Source organism: Anabas testudineus, chromosome 19 (assembly GCF_900324465.2).
Source record: "Anabas testudineus chromosome 19, fAnaTes1.2, whole genome shotgun sequence".
Lineage (NCBI taxonomy): Eukaryota > Metazoa > Chordata > Actinopteri > Anabantiformes > Anabantidae > Anabas > Anabas testudineus.
The window spans coordinates 16,295,954-16,320,771 of record NC_046628.1 but is presented as its reverse complement, the minus strand read 5'-3'; the positions used below and the strand labels follow the sequence as shown (position 1 = coordinate 16,320,771).

Sequence of the window (24,818 nt, the reverse complement as noted above, 5' to 3'; positions counted from 1 at the left end):
CTGTGATGAATTAATTTAATCTTCAATACATTTTCATTTAGAGATCGATTCTTATAATTTATAATCTCTGTTATTTCCACATGTGCTGCATAAATCAACCAAACACCAATAAACACCTTCTTGGCAGTGATCGCTATCACACGGGGATCTGTAGTCTGTGATGTGCATCTATCTAGGGCACTGCAGCACTCTGAAGGTAACACAAACAATGCCAGGGGACGGGGAGTAAACACAATTAAGTCGATTTAAGAGATAAAAGCAAATGTGTTTGTTGGTGATTGAAAGTCTGAAACCCCCACAGGAACCCGTGGAGTCGTTTCAGAGAGAGAGGAGAGTGAGCCGGGCTGCTACTCTGCAGCTCACCAGTAATTTGACACTGCAAGGTTCATTTCACCTTCAGGATTAACATAATCTCTATCGAGTGCAGCCTAAAAGCCTAAAAAAGACAGCACTGCATCGGCTGACAGCGAAGGTCAGTGGTGGGGAAAGGTTCAGGGTTCAGTATCCTGTCTAGTTTAAATAAAGGATTCTGACTTATTCCCATGTTTAATCCCTGAATGACATTAAAACTCCGATGGGATGACAGATGCAGCATGGCTACTTTAGGTTGTAGGTGTATTTTTAGAATGAATTCATTATTAATAATTATTAAATATTTGATAATTTCACCAGCGAGGTCACACGAGGCACAGAGAGAAGATTTAATGAAGTGCCGCAGCTGTTTGTTGTCATTTCATTAGCTAAATAATTCAGACAAATGCACTTTGTTTGTTTCAGAAATAGACAAACACGCTCTTGTTCTGTATCAATTTCCAAAGTCCTAATTCTACATTTTCATTTAAAGTGCTGCTCTGAAGGTTGGAAACCTAACGTGGACTGAACACTGAAACAACAATGTTTCTGGTGAGGCACATTTTCAGTCTGTAATTTACATTTTATCTGATTATTACTTGTAAACACACAAATTTATCCATAATTATAATACATTTAAGAGTACTTACAGCGTGGCTTTTACTTTTACTAAATGATCGGATGATGATTGTTATTGGCACCGCCTGGCCTCCATACGTTGCTGCACTTGTATGAAGTTATTGCTCTGTGTTTGCTCTTAGCTTGTTGGACGATTACAACTCTTGTTTTAGACTTTTAAAGCTTCTTGTAAAGAGTATGTAAACATCTTATTCTCTTTACTTTCCTACTTAATTAAAAAGTAAAATATGAGTTATGATGGTTAATTTTGTAGCTCGGTGCTCGTTAAGCCGTCACCATTTCCAGAGAGGTTGCTATTCACTCCTCAGATACAGATTTTTATGGTGCCACAAAAGTTAATAATGTTCTCAGCCTGATCAGTCCCCATAAAAATAGTTTGGTTCCATACATGGATGAGTTACTGCTCAGAGGCCCAGGGGATCAGGAGGACTCTGGTCCAGAGCCTCTGTGTGAAGTGACTGTGAATGTTCTGGTTGGAATGAGAACTGACCACAAAAAGACACAGAACAATGAGGAAGAGATGCAAAAAGACTGAAATGAAGCAAAATAAAGAGAAGCAGAGACAAAGAGGGAGCAGAGATGAACGGGCATTAACCACAAAGACACAAAAGAGTGAACAACCCAACAGAAAAGAGACGTAAAGATGCAAAACGACATGAAACATCTGCACAGAGACTTAAACTGAGACCACAAAGAGACACAGAACACAGGAGACCCTCAGATAAAAACTACAGAAATTAGCTAACATCAGACCACAACAAACAAACAACTACAAAGATACAAACAACTACAAAGAGACGAACAAGAGGAACATAAATAGATGCAAAACTCAAAATTATGACAGACACTCGACAAAACTATAAAAGAGACCGATGAGAGAAGCAAAAACAGGAATATGTTTTGAGCAAGAGACTCAAAACTAACAAAAAGAGGCAGAAAGGAAGATAAATAGGTGCAAAGCTACCTCAAGAAGAGACAAAGAAGCTATAATAAAACTCAAAACAGCTTCAGAGACACACAAGCCAATAGAAAAGATGCAGAACACACCTAAATATATGAAAATCACTGTTAGACTGAACGTGGCTGCAAAGTGAGACAAGACAACTGCAAGAGATGGAAGAGAAGCAACAAAACAAACACAAATAGACTGAAGTACCATAAAAAGACGCATTTCAAACACATCTGCAGGGTTCCACCTCCATCTCTACAGTTTCATCCTCAGCTGATCCATCGTCCTTTATTCCTAATATTTCTCCCATGATTCTTCTCATTCCTGTGTTGAAATGAAGCGTCGGTTTTAACCACGAGCACATGGTCGATATTATCACTGAGATCTGGAATTTTTACAAGGGACACTTCTCCATCTTTTTAATTTTACTTTTCTTTTTTTGGTAGTGGTGAAAAGAAGTGACAATAATGATTTTTTTTTTTTTAACTGAGCCAAAATAGAAGAATGTGGATAATCAGGCTGAACAAGCTTTAGCTAATTAAACCCATTTCACTCCGCTCTGCTCCTGAGAGGCGAGCTTACTATTGACTCTATGTCTAATGTCTTAACGCTGATATACTTTAGTTTAAAACTTTTTTAATTCACTGTTTCATTAGATGAGACCACTGGAGGCCCTCATCTCTGGGTGCATTTACTGGGGCTGATTTGAACCTGGAGAATGGAGAAATATGTTCAAATACTAACACAGCACAAAAAAGACAAAACACACTAAGATCTTCTGTTCTGCAACGTGTACTTTGTGATAATCTTCCAGAGATACAAGCTGTTACAAAACTAGTAGAGAGACCCGTGTATTTTAAAGTTGTTCTGTGTAATTTACTTTTCTTTATCATCAAACTACAGAATTAAAAGTGATTACAAAAATTATGTTGTTATCACGTAATTCAAGTTTTCTCATTTTCAGGCTCATGCACATAACACATCTCATCACACATCCAACTGTAGAAAAATGATTTTCAATGCAGCCTGTTGGGCTCTAGATGCTTTGGAAATACAGATGACCTACACTTTGTTCAGTCCCTGAACGCCTCACGCACACTTAATTACAGTAATCACACTAATTACTTCACCTAAAGTTGGTCACACAGGTAAATGAAACGTCCACCTACGACAACAACGGTAGAAATTATCGACTTAAATAAAGTTAAACTAGTTAAAATTAAAAACATACAATAAATAAAATTGTTTATATTTTGTATAATGTAGAATTAGAATTTAATAATAACATAGTCAACACACACAATAAGATTAAGGTTTCAGTGGTGATGAAGTCAAATAGAAGAAGGCAGACGAAGTAGTAGTGTAGTAGTATAAGTAGTATTAGGGCAGTAATAAGTGGCTTTAGGTGGAGACAAGGGCAGAGTGGTGAGTCTGCAGCGAACACTTAAAAGCTTTAGTGGATGTAGCTGCTGACCTCAGATCCAGAGGGAGATTACTGCAGAGTTCAGGTCCACGAGCGCAAAAGTCAGCGTCTGTTTGTTTGATTTAGTTCAGAAAAGAAGCTAAATTTCTGGGACATATTCTGGTCCTCAAGCAAAAGACAAATCCAGGACAAGATTTACAGACAGGTACCAGGACTTCAGGTTGGATTCTCTGAAGATTCACAAAATGAAATACTTAATGAACAAGAAGAGACACAAAACCATAAGAAATAATGCAGCACAGCCACATAAAGATGTGAAATATCTACAAAGACACTGAGCTAAAGAGACACAAAATGTCTCTAACGTGCATAAACAGGCGCAAAATAACGGTAGATAACAGGGCTGTGTGGTGAGTGACCTTTACCGTGTGAGTGTCCCGGGGTCCACCGTGTCATAATCTGTCACTGTGGCTACGGGCCAAATGTTAGTGACTGATAGGACCAACATGTTCCCCAGAAATAAGTCTGCTGCTAAAAATGCTGAACTGAAGTAAAAGCAACATCCCTCGTGTCTGAGGTTTGAGCGTGTCCCTGCTCTGAACAGCAGAACCACCAAACAGCAGTTCCCTGATTCAGGATTTCCAAAAATAGATCCTGACAAATCCTCAACTTCACTTGCTGAGCCGTGCGAGCGTGTCTGCGTGGTTCCACACGGTGGATCCTGTTTATCAGGGCGAGTTTGAATTTATCAAACTGATCTTATTGGGATAGAAAGTGTGAAGCCGTCACACCTCACTCACTGTTCGTGGAATACATTTATGGTAATACTTGGGTCTTACTAAGAAATACCAGTACACCAATGGGAAAGTGCTCAGTTGTAACTTATATTAAAGTAAAAGCAGAATATAAAAATATCCTTTAACCATCATCAGTATAACTGTGTTTTATTTGACTCCACTACATTCATCAGTAACTCTTCTCTGTGCACTTCCAGTATTTTTAACTAGATTCCTCAGATGTGTTTTTCCTCATAATCTCATAAAAAGCATAATAAAGGTAATTTCCAACCAAGGTCAACACAGTTCTGTCCAAACGATGAGGGAAATGAAGGAAACAGCTGATATAGTCTGTTGTTGTAGCCAAGTGAAGAACAGACGTCCTCAAATCATTTATTATTAATTTAAAGAACTGGATTAGACGATATCATACATGTTATATGTAACACACTCACCGAACATGGGCTGGATAAGAGGGATTATATCAGACAGGCATGTTCATATTTTCAGTGGCTTCAGGGAAAGAGGTTCTTGTGATGGCAGCACAGCCGGTAAGACCAGCTGAGGTTCTGCTAACACAGGATGACGTGCACACAGGAACGAGGAACATAAGATTAAATGGCATCATGGGCCATTTTCTACCACGTACGTGACATTTGAGCTTCTGCCAGATGATGTCGCCCAACCTGTAAACCTATATGAGTGTCATGTCATGTCCCACTTGATGTGTTTGACCTTATTCCACATGACTAACATCCTGCTTGGGTTTTATGGCTTTAAAGGAACAGTTTGACATTTCCTGGTGCTGTGTGAACAAGATGATTGAGATCACTGTCACATGACCCGTTGAAGGCATTTAGCATAGCTTAGCATAATACTGGAAATATCAGGCTTTTAGCTACTGGTGAATTCAATTCAGGTGAATCTAGAGTTAAAAATCCCGACGTTTGTACAAGATGACATTATATAAACAGAAAGTAATTAGAATCAGATTAGGTTTTCTGTTAACATAATGAAAACATACATGTGTTCTACAGTCACTTAACCTATTAAATGTAAATGTGAAGTCTTAAAAAGATCAGGCGTCTGGGAACGTTGGCTGTAAATTATTAACTTATTTATTTTATGATTTTAATTGTGGATGAACCATTACATGTTTTAGAAGGTTTGGATTCCCGTCATAATTAATAATTAATAATCTACTGGCATAAATCTATAAAACCTGGCAAACTGGTTTCCCCTGTTCCTGGTGTTTATGCTAAGCTAAGCTAACTGGGACACAGATTCTCATGTGTGTTGAATCTTCTCATCAACATATGACATTTCCTAATATTATGTAATATTATTTAATTAAAACAGCCAGTATTTATATGATAAAGATATTTGTTCATTCAAAGTCGGTGGTGAACTGGACTTAAAAGATTTAAGATCTTGTTTGTGGGAACGGTGGAAAGTAAAAGCTAATGAGGGGAAAGTCCAGGTCTGAAGATCTAAAAAGTTCAAATGCACTTGATTTAACCTTCCTGCTGAGACTTGGAGCTGGAAAGACGCCTAATTAACAACAAGCGATGATCAGTGTAAGCTCCTCGATATCACTGCTGCAGTCTGGGTCGACTGCAGCATGTTGTCAGACATATGCATGGCGGGGGACGACAGTCGTCCGAGGGGCGTTGTCCACAACGCTCAGCCACTGATTCCTGACAGGTGCCTGTGGCGCTGCACGGCCTCCTCTGGGTTCATGACTCAGCCTGGCATAACTGTCTTTGTTGTTGCATGTCTTACCCCACCCTGAAACCCCTTCACCATTTGTTGCCAAGCTTGACTTACCCTTAATAGTCCCCAGAGGGAGGCCAGTGGATTTCCGTATGTATGTTTGTGCACGTATGTGTCTCTGAACGCGTTTGTTCAAGTGGATGCCAGCTTCTCTGACCTGCTGTGAGTTGTCGGGTCTTGTGCCAGTCATAGGGGATAGAGGATGAATGAGGAAGAGGAGCCGGAGAGGGGGGAGAGTTTTATTTTGAGTAGCGCTCGTGGTCAGTCGGGTGGCAAAACCCTCGCCCCGGCTCGCCCTCCTGCTCACTCACAAGGAATGCAATGCGGCTTTTTGGTGAATGAGCTCGACAGAGCATTCGTTGAATATTAATTCATGAATGCATGTGGGTGTGTACACGGGAGAAGACAAGGAAATAAGATAGAAGTGATGTGATGTGGAGGAAAAAGGGGAATGTCTGCGTTTATATTCCACAGTTTACATCATAATTTTATTTTGAAGGAACTGTGAACTGTTGCTGTTTGATTGAACAGTTGACTGAGCTGCTTATTGGTTGTCTGTGGTTTTTGTGACACAGGGAAATTGTGCAGAATACTTCGAAACCATTTTGGCTTTGTTGTCTATTGATGCAGATTTTACCGTGTAATTTTCCTGCTGATCATATTGTACCAGTTTTCTTTGAAATAAGTCAGGTGGCTCCTTGATGTGTCTCTGTGCTGTGTTTGTCTTCTTCACGATACCAGGGTTATATCAGTAACCCATCGTTACTAATCTGATGCTTCTTTGGTGCCATGTAAACAAAACACTGATTCCTGAGTCGTCCAGGTTCAGTTATCTGGAAGGTGAGTCGAGTTCCTTCTAGCTGGTTAGAGACCACACTTCACTTGTGTTTCACCCCCCCGGCCTGAATCGGCTTGTTAGGTGAAACAATGGAAGGAGACGGTGTGAGAAGATGTAACAGTCGCACCTCTGCCGACCCCTCCAAACCTCTACAGTGGGTCGTTAGGTGTGTCCAACCTGGTGCAGGTGTGAATTGGGCCTCATCTTTCTGGGGATGGATCAAAGGGCACTCTGTTGAGTGAGGGGGTGTTGATTTGCACATGCAAGGCTTCCCTCACCCCTCTCTCGGACCACTTGTCTTCTCTGTCCAATATGTGAACATCATTGTCCTCGAACAAGCGTCCTTTGTCTTTTAGATGAAGGTACACAGCTGATTCAGGTCCTGGGGTGTTTCTCCTCCTCCAGCACATACATTATATTGTTCATTATGTGTTTTGAAGTCCGGTGGACGAGTCTCTGTGTGTCTGTTTGTCACATTGTGTTTCCTGTTCACTACATCCAGAGACAAACCTGATATAATGTTGAATAATAGAACTTTTAGATTTGGGTTTAATGAAGAACCTTCTTCAGTTAGATGCAGTACGAGCTTTCAAAGCCACTGTCTACTGTTAAGTTTTAGATAAAACCTCTTTTTTCTCAAACATAATACTTGTTTTCAAGTACTCCATCTTCCAGATACCCAGTGTTTACAAAAATAGGGGATAATTCCCTCTAAAATGTTCTCTACCTCCTTCTCTATAGTCTTGTTTTCCTCAGAACCTGATTCTGATTCGCACTCATACACAAACTTTCACTGTGCTGTATTATAAACGTTACTGTGTTTATTTCTTTTCACACTAATCTACTATAAGTAGCATGAAATTAGATTATTCATCTCTCCTTAGACCGTGTTCAGAACAGACTGTACAATCTACAAACCCTGGAGATGTTGGATTCTACAGAACCAAACAGAGACGAGCCAGAACACACACCCAGCGTGAAAACTGGGATCATTTCCCTTCAGACCCTTCAGACTGCCAGCGTTTCCTCTAGAGCTGCTCCAGTTTCCAGTTTGGATGATTTTAACAGGTTTTTCTATTGATGAAAATTAAACAAACTGTTCCATGTTTTGAGAACTCAGGTAGAACCGCTCACCTGAATACAAAGTTACAGCACCGTGTTTTCTGTCTGGTTCATTTCAGAAACAGTTTAATTTAATGACTTTTATGAGTTTATGGAAGAGACTGAGTTGTGGTATGAAATGCTCCATTACAGCAAATGTCAAATAATTATAATATAGTAGACACTGTATATAATGGAGTAGAAATATAAAAGGACAAACAAAGTACCACTGTCACTACTATTTACCTCTGAATTAACTACGGTGACGTAATCATAACGACACTAAGCTTGAATGGGGCCATGGTTTGGAAAACAAATATTTTTTACTGTTCAGGTTTTCACGTCGTATTTTTCACCTCAAAATGTGCCAGATGTTTTCAGTAGTTAATCGGTGTGGACTGAAGAAACTGGAGCAGCTCTTTTACTACTGAACCACGCACACAGGTGACCCCACTGTAATAGATCAAGTAGATTTTAACAGGGAACCAAATAGCATTGTGCTAAAAATACTGGTGCACACGATACAACAACATCCAGCTGTAAACAACGGCCGTGCTCTTTAAGTTGTATAATAAAGAAAAGGAGAAACGTTAGAAGGTGAATTGTGCTCAGCGTTTAGTGAAAGTGTCACATTGATGATGCTGCACCTCAGTACGTTTTACAGCGACTTCACTTTCGGCTGCTCTGAGCTTCCATGAACAAAGGCTGACCTGCTTTAACACGTGAAAGCATCGTGTTACAGCTCAGACTTGACTGTGAACGTCGCTCCACAGTGAATCAAGATATAAGAGGGTTCGCTCTCATTTAGTGCAAATAATGTTCTTTTCCGCCCTGCTGAGACCGGGTTTAATTAGAACCCTGCACAAAATGCACAGAGGAGGAAGATGCTGCTTAGCTGCAGCCATTGATCCGATGTATTGAAGTGCTAAGTAAGTGTGACTAAATTTGGGTCAGCATATTTGCTCGTGTAGGGCGTACGATTACAGCTCTGTTCAGCGTTTTTCAGCCACAGAGAGACGACCCACTGTGCACTGCTGTTTGTTACTTGGCAGTGTGTTTGCACGACCTGCAGCGTTTGTAATTTATAATGAAAAGAGGATCATTGAGTCCTGTAGGCTTGGAGGGCTGCCTGTGTTACAGCCACATGCACCTCGAGCTCCGGCTTCCACAGGTCGGATTTAGCACCTGGCACAGTGTGGTTGCTGTTTTTAACACCACTCAGAAACAACAATGACTGGTCACTAAGCACAGACTTGAACTCCTGTGTGCTACCGTGTGAAGAGTACATCTCTTTGAACTCCTCTAAACCTGTCTGTGATTAATAGAACATCTGGTAAATCACCAGCTTGGCAGCAGCGACCACATGAAATCAGCCTTTATTTTAAGAACCCTGAGCTCGTGACCCACGCAGATGCTGTCTGTGGCTCTTTCGCTGCAGCCTTCGAGGACTGCAGGGGAATGTTAATATGGTCGCACCGCTGCTCCTCTGTCTGAGAGGATGCACAGTTACAGAGCATGTGCTGCTCTGGTTTAATTAAGTGTTTTTCATGACAGATGCATGAACGATCTTGATCTTAATAATCTTTTTTCTATGAACTCACTTTCAATTCTGAAACAGAAACAGCTCCATTTGAGCTCTTTACTCTGTTTTTCTTGCTTTGTTCCTCACTTATAAGTCGCTTTGGATAAAAGAAAAATAACTAAAGCTAAACGTTAATTACTGATGTTATTCATTAAAGGAACAGTTCTACATTTCAACATCAGTTACTGAGCTGGAACATGAACCCTGAACTTCTCTAGACGTTACCTGGAGGAGGTGTAAGTGAGAAAACAACATAATTATACAGCAGGTATCTGAAGTATTTACAGTGAGTGAATGGGCGTGTTGACACTCGATTAGCACAGAGTATGAGCAAAAGCCAAACGAGTCATAATGAGTTTCCTTTTCTCTGCTGCTCTGTGTTTATTACCAGTTTTTAATCCAGTGTGAGGGTGTCACTGTACAGGACGGTGTCCACAAAGTAATAAGCAGCTCTGCTCTGTGTGAAACATGGAGCAGCAGGAAGAGGAGACAAATATCTAAAGTGCTCTCTGGTTATATGCATAACAAATCATTTCTAACCACATGACTGGTGCTGCTTCTCTGTTCTTTTTGTCTCACGTCGTTCCTCCTGAGCTCTAAATCCGAGGACACCCCTCATCGAAACCAGATGGACGGTGAGAACACGTCTTTAGAGGATTTAGACATTCTATTAATGAAGAAGAGCTGCACCCACAGATAAACAGCTGGGCACTAGTTACTTGTTAATACTATAATTTACATCTGTATTTATTTACACGCTAAACAAACACACTCAGTGCTGCTGGTGGGTGTATTTTAACAGTTTGGACAGAGCCAAACCATTGTGCCACATGTTTATGTTTATAAGCTTAATTCTCAGGCATGAAATTTGAATAAGCTGTAAATTATTCCTCCAAATTATTTTAATTGTGAATCATTTCAGCCGGAGCAGGGTTTGCACGCTGCAGCACTAATCCTACTGCTGCTGCTATAACTAGCAAATTAAATCCACCTTAATTTGCTTCAACTGTAAAATACCTTTAACGTCTTCCCCTAGAAACCGACAGTAAACGATGCCAGAGACTAAATGAGGCTTCGTTGTTAAAAACACAAAGACGATAATCAGCAGGCTGCTTCATTTGTTTATGACGCAGAGAGACGGCTTTGTTATAACGTGTTCCATTACCAACTGCTTTATATGGAGAACTTTAACAGAAATCACAGGTCGTGCTGCTCCGTTTGAAGGCTCTACTGTTATTTTTAAGGTTTGGAGAGACGAGGACCTCCACTGTGATGGTCTGCGTTTGGTGGAGTCGTTCGCTTTATGAACTCAGCTGTGCAGGGTGTTGTTAGTCTGGTTTGAATAAGAGGAGAGAAATGTGCAGTTCTGGAGACGACAAGTCTGAAAACCGATTTTCTCCTGTTTACACTCAAAAATGATCCAACTACTGATTAATTAGTGCAGTCAAATCAAAATGAAGCAGCACAGCTATAGGTTGTGTGTCTGCTGCACTTTCAGTCTATTCCTGAACTTCTCGTCAATCTTAATTTTCGACTTTGACGTAATTCTCCACAGACAGATTTTAAAGCTCTCTAGGATATCGCATTTGGGGTTTAGGGAATATCACAAGCGAGGTAATCTTGATTGGGGATGACAGTCCCCTCACACTGTCAACAGGCTATTTTTACCCAGCTCGTTGCACATTATTGCCCTGAGGCAACCCAATCCTGTTTTATCTCTAACCCTCCTCAAAGATTTGTCTTGATTATTTATTTATTTGTTATCTGCTTCCATCTCAGGCCACCTGCACATGAATGTACATACATGTGATGCAGTTCGGAGGAAAACAGCTGTTATATTTAAGATGGACATCATTGAAAATGTCACATTTGTATTGTGATGTTAACAGAACAAATGGAACAATCTCAGAGTATTGTGAGACTCTGAAAACCTCATGACATTTGGTTTTTAACTGTTTTGTGACTTGACTCTGGACAGACGTGCGTAAACTACGACTTCACTGTTTGGAGGAGTCTTAAACTCCAGTTTCACCCTGAGTTTAGTCTCTCAGGCTACACACAGAATGCCTGACTTGGTGGTGAAGGTTTAGAGGCAGTCTGAAATTAATTCTAACATAAAACCAGTTGCACCAGTAAAGTTGAAAATTCACCATGATCCTTCAAAAGGTTCCATCTCTACAATATGAATAGGATCAACTAACATTCATCGTCCAATTTCCAACATTCAGACTCAAAAAGCCACAGTGTCCAATCCAGGTCAGAAAAATGTCAGGTTAACAGGGAACAGTCTGGTGCAGAAATCCGACGCAGATCAGGGTCAGGAACGATCAATCAGAATATCAGGATGGGGGATTATGAGTGAGGGCAAAAACAATCTGGCAGAGAATGAGGGGAAATGCTCTGGTATTTATAGGCCAGAGGTAAAACAGAGCGACACCTTTTCACACGGACGTACACATGCAATCACGTTACACAAGCAGGAAACGCTGCGTTATCCTCACGTCGTTCAAACACATGAACATTTAATCTGTGATTCTTTGAGTCTCACCTCAGTTACACTTTTCCACAATAAATGTTGCACTTGTTCTTAATCCCACCTGCAAAACATCTGTCAGTAAGAACGACATCAAGTCGAACGAGATCTAAATATGTGGGCAGAGATTCCGACGTCTCGAGCTACCTGCAGTGTAAACACTGTAGATCTTCATTTGGATAATGTAACCTGAGAGCACAGAGTCTCCGGAGAACGTCTCTCTTTAGCTCTTCTTTATGCTGGGTTTCATTATTTCAGGATGCTGACAGCTTGCAGAAAAACACGGTGTCACAACAAACTTCACTTTCTCCACATCGCTGACAAGGGTGTCTGACGACCCCCCTCGAGATCAGGGTCAGACCTGCCCGTATAGAAATGTTTTGGTCCGGAATGAACCGGCGGACACATATATCCGTGCTCCTGCTGCTAGAAACCCTGACCTGGAGATGGAATCATGGTCTAAACCTTTTATGATCATTTCTTTTTTATGTTGCACCTCACCCTGTTAACATGACTTCACTGCAGACACTAGAACTAAGTTAATTTGAACGGTGCTTATCAAATCATCTGCTCCTCTGACTTTAGCCTTGAACACTTTATGTTCCAGTTAAGATCTCACAGCCTCACCTGTTCCCCTGCAGACAGCCGCTGATGTCAAAAATATCATCTTTTAAACGTCTGACGTCGCTCCTTTCAACTTTAAATTGCCTCATTTGCAGTATTTCAATGCCACAGTGGCCTATTTTATGAATTTCATTTCCTTCATCTCAAGAAATAATAAATGTGAAGTGACAAATGTGAAATTTGCTGCAGATTATTTCATTTCTGTCCTGTGAATATGAGGAGAAATGTGTGCTCTGATACAGCGGGCCTGCATGGAAGGATGTAATTTTACTCATCATTTGTCAGCGCCTTCATGCCGACCCCCTGCTATTCGGGTTGCGATGTGCAGAAATGGTAATTTTTTTTAAACACTGTTAGAATAGTTCACTCTGTCTCGCTTCCTGTCTGAGTCTCTTTTGATTTAAAGCAGCAGATACAGATTGAAATATGGCTTTTTAAAAGCAGCTTGTGGTAAATCTGTCAATAATCACCCATTTCTGTGAAGAACTGGCTGAACCACTCCCCACTTAACCACATCCTTTGTGAACAGCTTGACACGAGGATAACATGGGTCAGTTGTTCTTGTGTAAAATGCTGGAGAAGTGCAGGGTGAATGTGGGTCATTCACAGAGAAATGGGCGGTTTAAATGTGAAAAATAATAACAATACTTAGGCAGGAGGGTGGCAGACTGTCCTGACAGCGAACGTGTGAAAAATCACAGCTTGTAGGACTTCCTCTGATGATATCTCCCTCTATTAGCCTCAAAAGCAGAATAAAGGTCACAGTGCCAACATTAATTGAGCAGGAATTCACATCCTGTACATTTGGAAGCAAAAAGAAACGAAGAAGCTGTGAGATAAATGAACAGACTGTTGATACTGACAGCTCTCCGTCCTTTTCTCCTCTTGCTCTGTCTGCAGATAATGTGTATAGGAAATGTCTTGCAAACGGGACCTGGGCGCTGAAGGGGAACTACTCCATGTGTAAGGCCATACTGCACGAGGAGGTAAGACGTCAGCGTGTGGTGTTTGTGTGCATGTATACATGAAGCAGCCCCGTACTGCACGTGAGCTATGGAAGATTTTCACTGAGGCCTATTTATAGTAAATTTGAATTTGGGTTCTCACAGCCTGCAGCTTTTAAAGGACACTAAAAATGCTAGAGAATGCCCGAGAGCATCACTTGAAGGAATCTGCCTCAGAAGCACAATGCATGTTTTGAATTAGCATTACAGAGGCGCAGGCTCTGCAGCTTTAATGTCCTCTTGCTCTAAGTCGTCGAGGCTTCATTTGCAGGTGGAAGCCTGAAAACTGCTAATGAACCTGCAGCTATTTGTCTCTCTCGCTCTCGCGTTTCGTGAATTCCTCAAAAGATACAGCGATGAGAGCATCGATTTATCTAAACAGCATTGTCGTCCAGCAGTGTTATAAAAGCAGAGAGGGAAACTGGCTGCAGTTACAGCCCTGCTGTGCTCCACATCGTTGTTTTTTTCAGCCTCCACCTGCACGTCGTATTGGGATGTGCAGATGTGAGGGTGTTGAGAGCTCACTGTAATTAGCATTGAAGCAGAGGACAGAACATGCTGACCCAAATCATACAGTACAAATATGTAAAACCACATGATGGCAACATGTGACACGGCATCAAACTGAATATTAAATCATTCATTAATACTTGAACCCTGTGCGTGTTCACTGTCTGTTTGTTTTTTCATTCTCAGGACATATCTAGATCAATTCACTGATACAACTCAGGTGTTTCTGAAACCACAGTGGCCTTAGCCTGTCTGTCCGTGTCTGACTTCCCTACTCTGTCGCTCGGCCTAAAAGCCTTTGGTTCCCACTGAGGGTGTAAATCTCAGTTAGTCAGTCATTTTAATGTCATGTTTTTGGATTAATATACAACAGAATGACACCGACTTGCTGTTTCATTCCGTCTTAAATTTAAAGCTTTATTAGTGTTTGGTAATCGTTACATCGCCTATAAAGACATTTATTTGTTGGAAGTGTGTGTGGAAACTCCAGACAGGGAGTCAGTGGACCCAAATGCAGGACACATTTGTAGACTGACAACTGGAATTTAGGCGATTTATTAAACTGTAAAAGAGTGGGATTACTTGGAGTCTGAGTAATTATTGGAGTAAGCAGCAAGAGGGGAAATAAAGGAAGCAATGATCCGATGGGGTCAAAGTCCAGGCAGACAGAGAATCCGGGCACAGAGACAAAGAGCAGAGTCCAGAAAGGAGCAGCGTTCAGGACACCAGGCGAGAACAGGGCACACGAGGACACAGACGACAGGAAAACACAGAGGGTGATGTCGTGAGGGACTGGTGGGAAGTTTAAATAGTAAAACGACACCTGAGAACAGGTGAGGCAGGAGGGGATGGGCCTGAGATCAAGGTGACTCAGGGACAGGACAGGAGGGCAGAGCAGTGGCAGTGAGGAAAAGACAGGAAAGCAGAAAGTGAAACAACACGGACGAAAGCAGGAATCAGACAATATTATATTATCACAACTGTGTTGACTTTATCAGTCACTATCTGTTTATACAGCAGCCTCCGCTGAAGGGTGTGGAATTACTGGAAGGAATTATTAATGCATTAATAATCACGTACTCCAAATCTGATTATAATGCATTATAAACTGTGTGTTACTCTGTTTTAAATGCAAAAGACTTCAAGTTCCTATTTAGCTGTCTAATAATGGGTTTATCTTCTACAGACTCCGTGATCAGATAATTTAATCATCTTATCGTCTTATTGTCATCTTACAATTGAATTTGTTCTAGTCTTGACTGTGCATGAAGCTCCCGCTGTGATGTGCAGTGTGTGTGAGTATAGTGCTGCAGACACATCTTCAGCTTTAATCCATTTGTGTTTCCTGTTTTGCACCATAAACAACTCCTTACCTGCCGTCATGTGTAAAGGGTGACACTTCACCCATTCTCAACCTTCTCCCTACAGTTTTAAATGCACATGAATGGTGTTAAAGTTCCCTCTGACCTTAAATATCTCCCTGCTTCTGGCTCAAAAGCTGGAAGGGCAGGTCAACAAGACTACAGCCTCCAAATATGAGGAAAATGATCCAAACTGAAAACTCCTCCAGATGCAGTTAGAAGCCAGAGGGAGGTTTAATGACATTCATATGCACATATCCTCCAACCTAAAACCAAAGGAAACAAGTCTGACCCAGTCTGCCACTCCTGACCCGACCACTAGGTTAATCCAACATGGTTCAAGCTGCTGCTGGGAGTCACAGACAAAACCTGTTGAACTGCACAATGAACAACAAAATAAATGTAAATTAGAAAAGTGCAGATATGGACAGAAACAATATTTCCACTTGTGCTTCCTTTTGCTCAGACACACACATTTCTGCAAAACCGTGTGTTATATTACACATAACTGGCAGCATGTACACCTTCATTAATTATTTAGAGCAGCTGTTCTGAAACATTCACAGCGGAGAGAAGCAGCAGACCAGCAAATCTCCTGTCAGTCACAGTTCTTGTGCTGCTGCTCAGCTTTTAATATTTCAACATGAAAATAAATTTCACAATGTACATAAGAAGAGAGTAGAGACACGGACACTTTCATCTTTATATGAAAAAGAAAAGTGTGTGGGATTAGACAGCTCGCCAAGCTGCTCCCAGTCTTTATGCTAAGCTAAAATATGTAATCAGCAAAAACACAAAAGAAGATCTGTAAAATAAAAGGTGATAAACAGAGGTAAGATATAAATACAATGAAGTAAATGAATAAACAGAATAAATGTAATAATCTGATCTAAAGCCCGGACAGATTTTAAGTGTAAAAGCTCCAACCCTCAGCTGCTTTCAGGTCCAACAGCTCGGAGCATGAAATCTAAAAGCAGTTTTTAGTTTTTTGTCATGCACTCTGGAAAAACTAAAAAGAAAAGACTTAGACTGCCCGAGGATCTGAGAGTCCTGGTTCCTAAACTGTCTGCTGCAAGAGCATGAAGTGCTTTAAAAACAATGTAATGTGCTGTCTGCTGTACAAAATATTTCGTATCTCTTTAATCATCTGTGACCCCTGATTCTATACAACACATTTATAAGGACAGATTCCTGCAGAAAATACAGAAAAATATCAAGTACAGCTAAAACACAACCTACTCCAATGCAAACACCACATTTACTCATAGAGCTGGGGTTACAAAACATAACCAACATGACATTTGTGTTCTTTAAGCCTTTTTAAACCAGATTTTTATGATCAAACACAGAAACAGGAATATATCTTCTATATAACACTATTGATTTTGCGTTGTTCCTGTAGTTTCCTCTATGTACTCTTGGTAAACAAAGTGAGATGCTACTTGCTGCCTATATCATGCAAACACAGCGTCTACAAAGCAGCTGACACTTTTAATCAGGAGTCAAGCGGAGCTAGCATGTAGCCTCATGAACGATGCTGCACTTTCAGATAGTTCTGCACCAGCTCCAGTCGTCGCCACCTGCTGTGAACATAATCCAGCCGGCGATTATGTTGCCACCATGATGTAATTGGGAAAACAATTTAGCAATAAATAAATATCGTTTCCAGGAGACAGGGCTGCTGTTATGTAACTTACAAAAACAAGTCTCATCCACGCTTGTCTCCGTTTTGGGGCGATATTTCAGTCGGGCCTTTTATGGCTGTGGCACAGGAAGATGAGGGAAACAGACATCAGTGAGAACAACAGCAAACACATTCTCCTCCCTGTCAATTAGGTTAGCAGATGCAGTACAGTTCTAGTCATTTGTACTTTATAGATCTGTGAACACGCAGAGGCAGTGTGTGGACTGAGACCCTTCATTTAGTGTTTTCCCTGAGACTGTCTGACTCTGATGTCCAATCGATCCCTGCGGAAGATGGATGTAGACCGTCTGACCTTTTAAAAATTGTTTGTTTGATTTTTTTTTCCTTTTGTAGCTGTGAAATAAATCAGCAGGAGGTAGCAGTGGCATGACTGACACCAGGGAAACGGAGGAAAGGGGAGGTTGAAAAGGCTCTCTTTAAAAGTTCAGCCTGCAGTGAACCAGATGTTGAGTGGTCCCACTGGGAGGAGAAGCTGAGTGGATCAGACGATTATCAGAAAGTTTGTTTGAGGAGAAAAAATCCTCCTTTGCTTTAGGGGCTCACTCGAGGTCGAAGTGTCTTTGTTATGTGATAGAAGGAGACTCACACATTTTGTGGGTGGGTCCTGCACCATATTATCCTCTTGTTGCTCACCCCCTCCTCTCAGGTTTAATTCACAGCTCTTCATTTTCAGTTTGCTTGATTTATGTTCGGATGTGTTACCCACTCCTCCACAAGCCAGATGTGTATTAATTCTTACACTTGCGTTGAAAGACTAAACGGCCTCTGTGATCATTTGTCTTGGCTTTATTACCTTTTAAATGACCCCTTTATAATGTAGCTCTGCAGTAAAAGACTGGGGACAAATGGGGACTGTCCTTGTTTGGTGAAAAAATGCATTTTAGTGCAGCACAGGCAGGGATATGGCCTGATAGTTGAGTTTAGGGTTGTTTTTACTGGGACAAAACAACAGCAATAACCATAAAGCATGAAACTGACAGGACAAAAATACCCACATTAGGTTCAGCTGAACTTTATAATCTCTATAATCTGATCTTTACAAAATGTGGACTGTGGTATAGTGTGTTTTGAAAGTAGGGCTGCAGATAATGGATATTTTCATTAGTGATTAATCTGCTCGAAAAACTAAACTAAACAGTAAAAAATATCCGTTTCCCACAGTTTAAGACAGAACCAGCATCCCATAATCAAAAACACCAGTTTACACTCATGAAGGACAAAAAGCATCAAAAACTCATTTAAATTAGAGATTAAATATTTATTAGTTAAATCACAACTCATCTCTTTGTCTCTCTGTTAGTAGCACAGATGCTAAATCAGCGTCTGTGTTACGAACAGACTAACGGGACCAACGAGTGAGAACAAAAAGATACATTTATTAACAAAAAGGGCAAGGGACACAGGGAACTAACCAACACTAACAAAGTACCAAACGAAAGAGACCCGAACACACGGTGGTAAGTACAAAGTGACAAACAAAACACTGCAGCGGCGCAGGCAAAAGACAAACTAATAAAACAACAAAACTTACAAAGTACCAACTAAGAACGGACTAGACAAAAATACAAACTACAACTCACTAAAAGAAATACAAAGTGACAAACGAAAATCACTGCCGAGGGCAGGAAAACGAGAACAAAACATACAAAACTAACAGGACAAAGTATCAACTGAAAAAACACAGCGTGAACACAGACCAAACGATTCAAACTGACTAACAAGAACAGACAGGGACCTCACGGACAAACGAACAAACAAACCAAATTTAGGAGTAGTATGCAGCATGAATGACAGAAGTGAAGTCAATGTGTGAGCGTGAAAGTCAACAAACCAGCAATGAGCAGAGGACGGTCGGGAGCTTATAAAGTGGAGGGATGCACAGGTGAACTGAATGAGTCAATTAGTCCGGTGAGTGAGAGTGGAGAGTAGAGGAAGTCCATATGTGGGTGTGGCAGGAGGGTGAGACACAGAACCAAACATAACAGACAGGGGCAGAGGGAGGAATCGTAACAGAACCCCCCCGGCAAGGGGCGGATCCCAGACAGCCCCAAACAAACCAGGACGGGCGGGGGGAGGGAGGCCCGGAGGAGGGCCCGAAACACCAGACCGGGCGGGCGGAGGGAGGCCCGGAGGAGGGACCGGGCGCAGCAGACCAGGAGTGCCTCCGGCGGACGGCCAGGAGGCGGCAAACGGACCAGGAGTGCCTCCGGCGGACGGCCAGGAGGCGGCAAACGGACCAGGAGTGCCTCCGGCGGACGGCCAGGAGGCGGCAAACGGACCAGGAGTGCCTCCGGCGGACGGCCGGGAGGCGGCAAACGGACCGGGAGTGCCTCCGGCGGACGGCCGGGAGGCGGCAAACGGACCGGGAGTGCCTCCGGCGGACGGCCGGGAGGCGGCAAACGGACCAGGAGTGCCTCGGGCGGACGGCCGGGAGGCGACGAACCAGAAGACAGAGCCTCGGGCGGACGGCCGGGAGGCGACGAACCAGAAGACAGAGCCTCGGGCGGACGGCCGGGAGGCGACGAACCAGAAGACAGAGCCTCGGGCGGACGGCCGGGAGGCGACGAACCAGAAGTCAGAGCCTCGGGCGGACGGCCGGGAGGCGACGAACCAGGAGACCCTTGAGCCGGCTGGAGAACCGGGGACCGGAAAGCCAGCCGGAAAGCAGGCCGAGAACCCCCAGGCCGGGGGCCAGCACACGACCCACGAGGCAGGAGACCCCTAGGCGGACTGCCGGATGGCGAGCAGTGAGCCGGGGAACAGCAAGACGGCTGAGGACTCCTGGGCGGACTGCCCGGCGGCGACGAACAAGGCTGGGGAGCCCCGGGCGGACTGCCCGGCGGCGACGAACTTTGAGCCAGCTGGAGCTGAGGGGCCAGGACAGGAGCACAGTTCTCAGGGGCCCCCCAAGGAGACAGGAGCAGGGTGGTGGTGTCCTCATTGTCATCCCACCACATCTCCTGGGGTGACAAACAAAGTTCAAAGTTAAGGGACGGCGGCGACGGCCTCTGCGTCGACCCGTCCGGAGACTGAAGAGACGGCGACGACGGCGACCTCTGCGTCGACCCGTCCGGAGACTGAAGAGACGGCGACGACGGCGACCTCTGCGTCGACCCGTCCGGAGACTGAAGAGACGGCGACGACGGCGACCTCTGCGTCGACCCGTCCGGAGACTGAAGAGACGGCGACGACGGCGACCTCTGCGTCGACCCGTCCGGAGACTGAAGAGACGGCGACGACGGCGGCCTCTGCGTCGACCCGTCCGGAGACTGAAGAGACGGCGACGACGGCGACCTCTGCGTCGACCCGTCCGGAGACTGAAGAGACGGCGACGACGGCGGCCTGTGCGTCGACCCGCCTGGGAACCCGGCGGCTGCAGGGACCGGAGCAGCAGCTGACACCAGAGCAGCGGTGACTGCAGCAATAAAGGTGGCTGCAACTGCGGCGACAGCTGAAGGACCAGGAACAGAAGCCAGATCCGTGACAGGAACAGGAGCCGGATCCGTGACAGGAACAGGAGCCGGATCCGTGACAGGAACAGGAGCCGAGACCAAAGCAGCCTGGGCTGCAGGACCAACAAAAGCAGCGGGAGCTGCGGGACTAACAAAAACGGCATCGGCTGCTGGACTGACAAAAACGGCATCGGCTGCTGGACTGACAAAAACGGCATCGGCTGCTGGGGGGCTAACTAAAACGGGACTAACAAAAGCAGCATGGGCTGCTGGGCTAACTAAAGCAGCATGGGCTGCTGGGCTAACTAAAGCAGCATGGGCTGCTGGGCTAACTAAAGCAGCATGGGCTGCTGGGCTAACTAAAGCAGCATGGGCTGCTGGGCTAACTAAAGCAGCATGGGCTGCTGGGCTAACTAAAGCAGCATGGGCTGCTGGGCTAACTAAAGCAGCATGGGCTGCTGGGCTAACTAAAGCAGCATGGGCTGCTGGGCTAACTAAAGCAGCAGTAGCTGCAGGACCAACAAAAGCAGCATCGGAGGCTGCGGGACTAACGAAAGCAGCATCGGGGGCTGCGGGACCAACGAAAGCAGCATTAGCTGCAGAACCAACGAAAGCAGCCTCGGCTGCAGAACCAACAAAAGCAGCCTCGGCTGCAGAACCAACAAAAGCAGCATTAGCTGCCATAACCGGAGTGGAACCTGGAGCAACGGCTGCAACTGACCCTGGAACCTCGGGAGCCTTCCGCCTCCGACGTGGACGTCGGCGCTTGCTGGATAATCCCATCCACAAAGCCAGGCGGGTTCCCTCATACAGTGAGTACTGGGCATCACTGATTACTGGAGGCTGGCTAACCGCATAACCACTCCGGAGGTCTAACTCCGGAGCTGACTGGGCCTTAAGCTCTCTGTAAATGGAGCGGGCCTCCTCTGGGCTCAAAACAACGGGTTCCAAAGGGTCGGGTGAGGTGAGTGCAGTGCCATAGACCAAACGGGAACAGGGAAGAAAAATGGAGCGACCAGTGGTGGACTGAGGGAATTCCATGGTCGCGGTAATGGCTGGTTTGTTCTGTTACGAACAGACTAACGGGACCAACGAGTGAGAACAAAAAGATACATTTATTAACAAAAAGGGCAGGGGACACAGGGAACTAACCAACACTAACAAAGTACCAAACGAAAGAGACCCGAACACACGGTGGTAAGTACAAAGTGACAAACAAAACACTGCAGCGGCGCAGGCAAAAGACAAACTAATAAAACAACAAAACTTACAAAGTACCAACTAAGAACGGACTAGACAAAAATACAAACTACAACTCACTAAAAGAAATACAAAGTGACAAACGAAAATCACTGCCGAGGGCAGGAAACGAGAACAAAACATACAAAACTAACAGGACAAAGTATCAACTGAAAAAACACAGCGTGAACACAGACCAAACGATTCAAACTGACTAACAAGAACAGACAGGGACCTCACGGACAAACGAACAAACAAACCAAATTTAGGAGTAGTATGCAGCATGAATGACAGAAGTGAAGTCAATGTGTGAGCGTGAAAGTCAACAAACCAGCAATGAGCAGAGGACGGACGGGAGCTTATAAAGTGGAGGGATGCACAGGTGAACTGAATGAGTCAATTAGTCCGGTGAGTGAGAGTGGAGAGTAGAGGAAGTCCATATGTGGGTGTGGCAGGAGGGTGAGACACAGAACCAAACATAACAGACAGGGGCAGAGGGAGGAATCGTAACAGTCTGATTCACGAATCGTTCTTAAACCTCCAGATTCTTCCGTCGTATCACCTTCACAAAGGGAGGATTTATTGCAGGACCGTTGCATTAGACGACAGTTTCAGGTGAACATTGTTCTCTTCTAGTTTGACCCGTTCGACTCTAAATCTTCAGTTTAACGCTAAAAGCCGACGCTGTCCAACTACAACATGTGAGAGTAGAGATGTAACGAGCCAGAGAGAGAGAGATCATCCTGTCAGTTGAAGAAGCTCGATACAACAGAAGGAGGTGTTCGGAGGGTGTTTTCTGAGCGGCGAGGTGTCATGACCTCCTCCAGCCTGAGTCCCGACCTCTCTCCAAGAACAGGATCTTTGTAGTTTCAGCCCCATAAATCAAATAAATGGGGATTAGGGTGCACACGTCCAGTCCTCTGTCTCTCCCTGAAGGTGCTGAGTCACTGTGACGGTGATTAGGAGGAGACAGTGTTGTGTAGAGTCACAAATCAACCTCGTACCTCCTCATACCTGAGTTTATTATTGTCTGTCACCAGTTCTGACATTAGACAGTTGTAGGGGGAGAAGAAGCTGTTTTACTACCTGAAGAACTCGCTTGCAGCACGCTAACCCTCTTTACAGTGGACTCGTCCTCCTCGGGGAGCAACACCATCCTGGACACCTTCTGTTGGGGGGGGAGGGACTCGGCCTACGACCTGAGACGCCTCAGGCCAGAAAGCAAAAGCACTAACAGGCTAAATCCACTAACAGCTTCTCTCCAGCAGCTTTTACACTGCCCCCACCTTCACCTCCCTCCTCCTCCTCCTCTCTCCAGCCCTGTCTCCTAAAAATGAAATTCCTGTGCAACAAAACGCTCTGGAAGGATTATGTTCTGATATTTGTTGAATGAATCAAACTACTTATGAATACGTCATGAGGCGGCAGTCCACAGACTCCAGAGTCCTGTTTGTGGTCGGGTTTAGGCAACAAAAACACTTAGACCAAGGTTAGAGAAGGATTTTAGTTTTTGTTTAAAGGATGATAAACACGTTGTTGTGAAGTGACTGAGAAATTCTTCGGTAATAAGCCAGTCCTAACCTCAACCAAGTTCTAGTGCGTGAACACTATATAACTATAAAACGTTTAACGATGCTGTGATCACAAAAGCCAGAAAACACGTGTTGTCTGGGAACATTCTCCTGATATGTTCAGTGTTTTCAACCTGTTGTTTACTGTGTTCTCATCATTATGTTGGTTTGAAATCTGGTTTCAATCAGACACCCTATAAAATCCTAATTGTGTACCAACATAGACTGGGTTGTGTTGCCACTCACAGTATTTCACCACTTTATTCACACACTGATTTCATATTATTCTCCTGTAGAACATATTTACTCATGGATGGATTACTAGAAAAAGCCCAATGGATGCAGACATTTATTTATGTCTTTGAGATTGTTCTGTGTCTATGATTTGATGCTGCCTCTGTTTTGTTTGGTTTTTATCCTTTTTAGGATTTTTTTAATCTCTATACACTCTTTTTTAACATTTCTTCTCTTCTACATCTCTTTTGGTCATTTTTCCATCTTCTTTTTGACTCTTTATTCCCTTTAGATTCTTTTTGGGCAGTTTTCAAAGTTAGATATAGAGAAGTAAATTCAATTCAATCTTATTATATTAAACACTTTAGGACTAAGCACTGTCCTGAAGTTGCCTCACGTTGCCTCACACTCAACTTTTCTCCCAATTTAAGATAGATGCATTTCTCTGTCTCTTCTAAAGCCGGGAGGGAGCCGTGCAGGCATTCCTGTAGGTTTAATGGAAAATAAAGAACTTGTCATATTATGAAGGGATCACTTCATGGACAGGGATTCAGCGACACGCTGCATATATTAAACTATACGACATATTCTATGTGAGTCTTGTATTAAAATAGATTTGAAGGAGCAGACTGTCCTCATTACTGAACCTACAGTACCTGCCGTATTGGCCTTAGCATAGGACGACCACAATTATAAGACAACCTCCAGTTTTCCGGCAGGTGTTTTTGAGAATAATACCTTTTGACACTTGTCCTGTTGGGAACCTGAGATCCTATTATACCACCGAGAGGAGCGTCCTCACCACTGAAGCCTTTTCTCTCAAATCAGTGAAATATGGAAATAGTCTGAAAGTCTGAATAACTTTCTCTGAGCATTTTTCAGTTGTTGTTGCTGACATCAAGAACGTACCATCTGTCCACTACACTCTTAGAAAGAGTTTAACATTTGAGCTGCTGCCCCAAAATATAGTGAATGGGACAGATGACGTGTTTGAGGGTGGGTTGGTGCGACAGGGATTAAACATGACCACATTTAATCTTGGCGGAGACACCAGTAGGTTACGTAAATCCACTTACAGCACAGATTAACGTTGGTAGTGTGGGGGAAATCCGATCACAATGGAAATCACAGATTTAGAGGAAGATGTTCTATG

The 24,818-nt window shown here is 43.5% G+C and overlaps 1 protein-coding gene across 1 annotated transcript in view; it reads left to right on the top strand.

Annotated features, from left to right (window-relative positions):
• Positions 1-24,818, top strand: part of LOC113156828 (corticotropin-releasing factor receptor 1-like) — a 49,707-nt gene that overhangs the window by 8,290 nt on the left and 16,599 nt on the right. Inside the window, exon 5 of the mRNA XM_026352179.2 lies at positions 13,490-13,575. Within this exon, the coding sequence (XP_026207964.1) occupies positions 13,490-13,575 (86 nt within the window). The remainder of the gene's footprint in view (positions 1-13,489; positions 13,576-24,818) is intronic.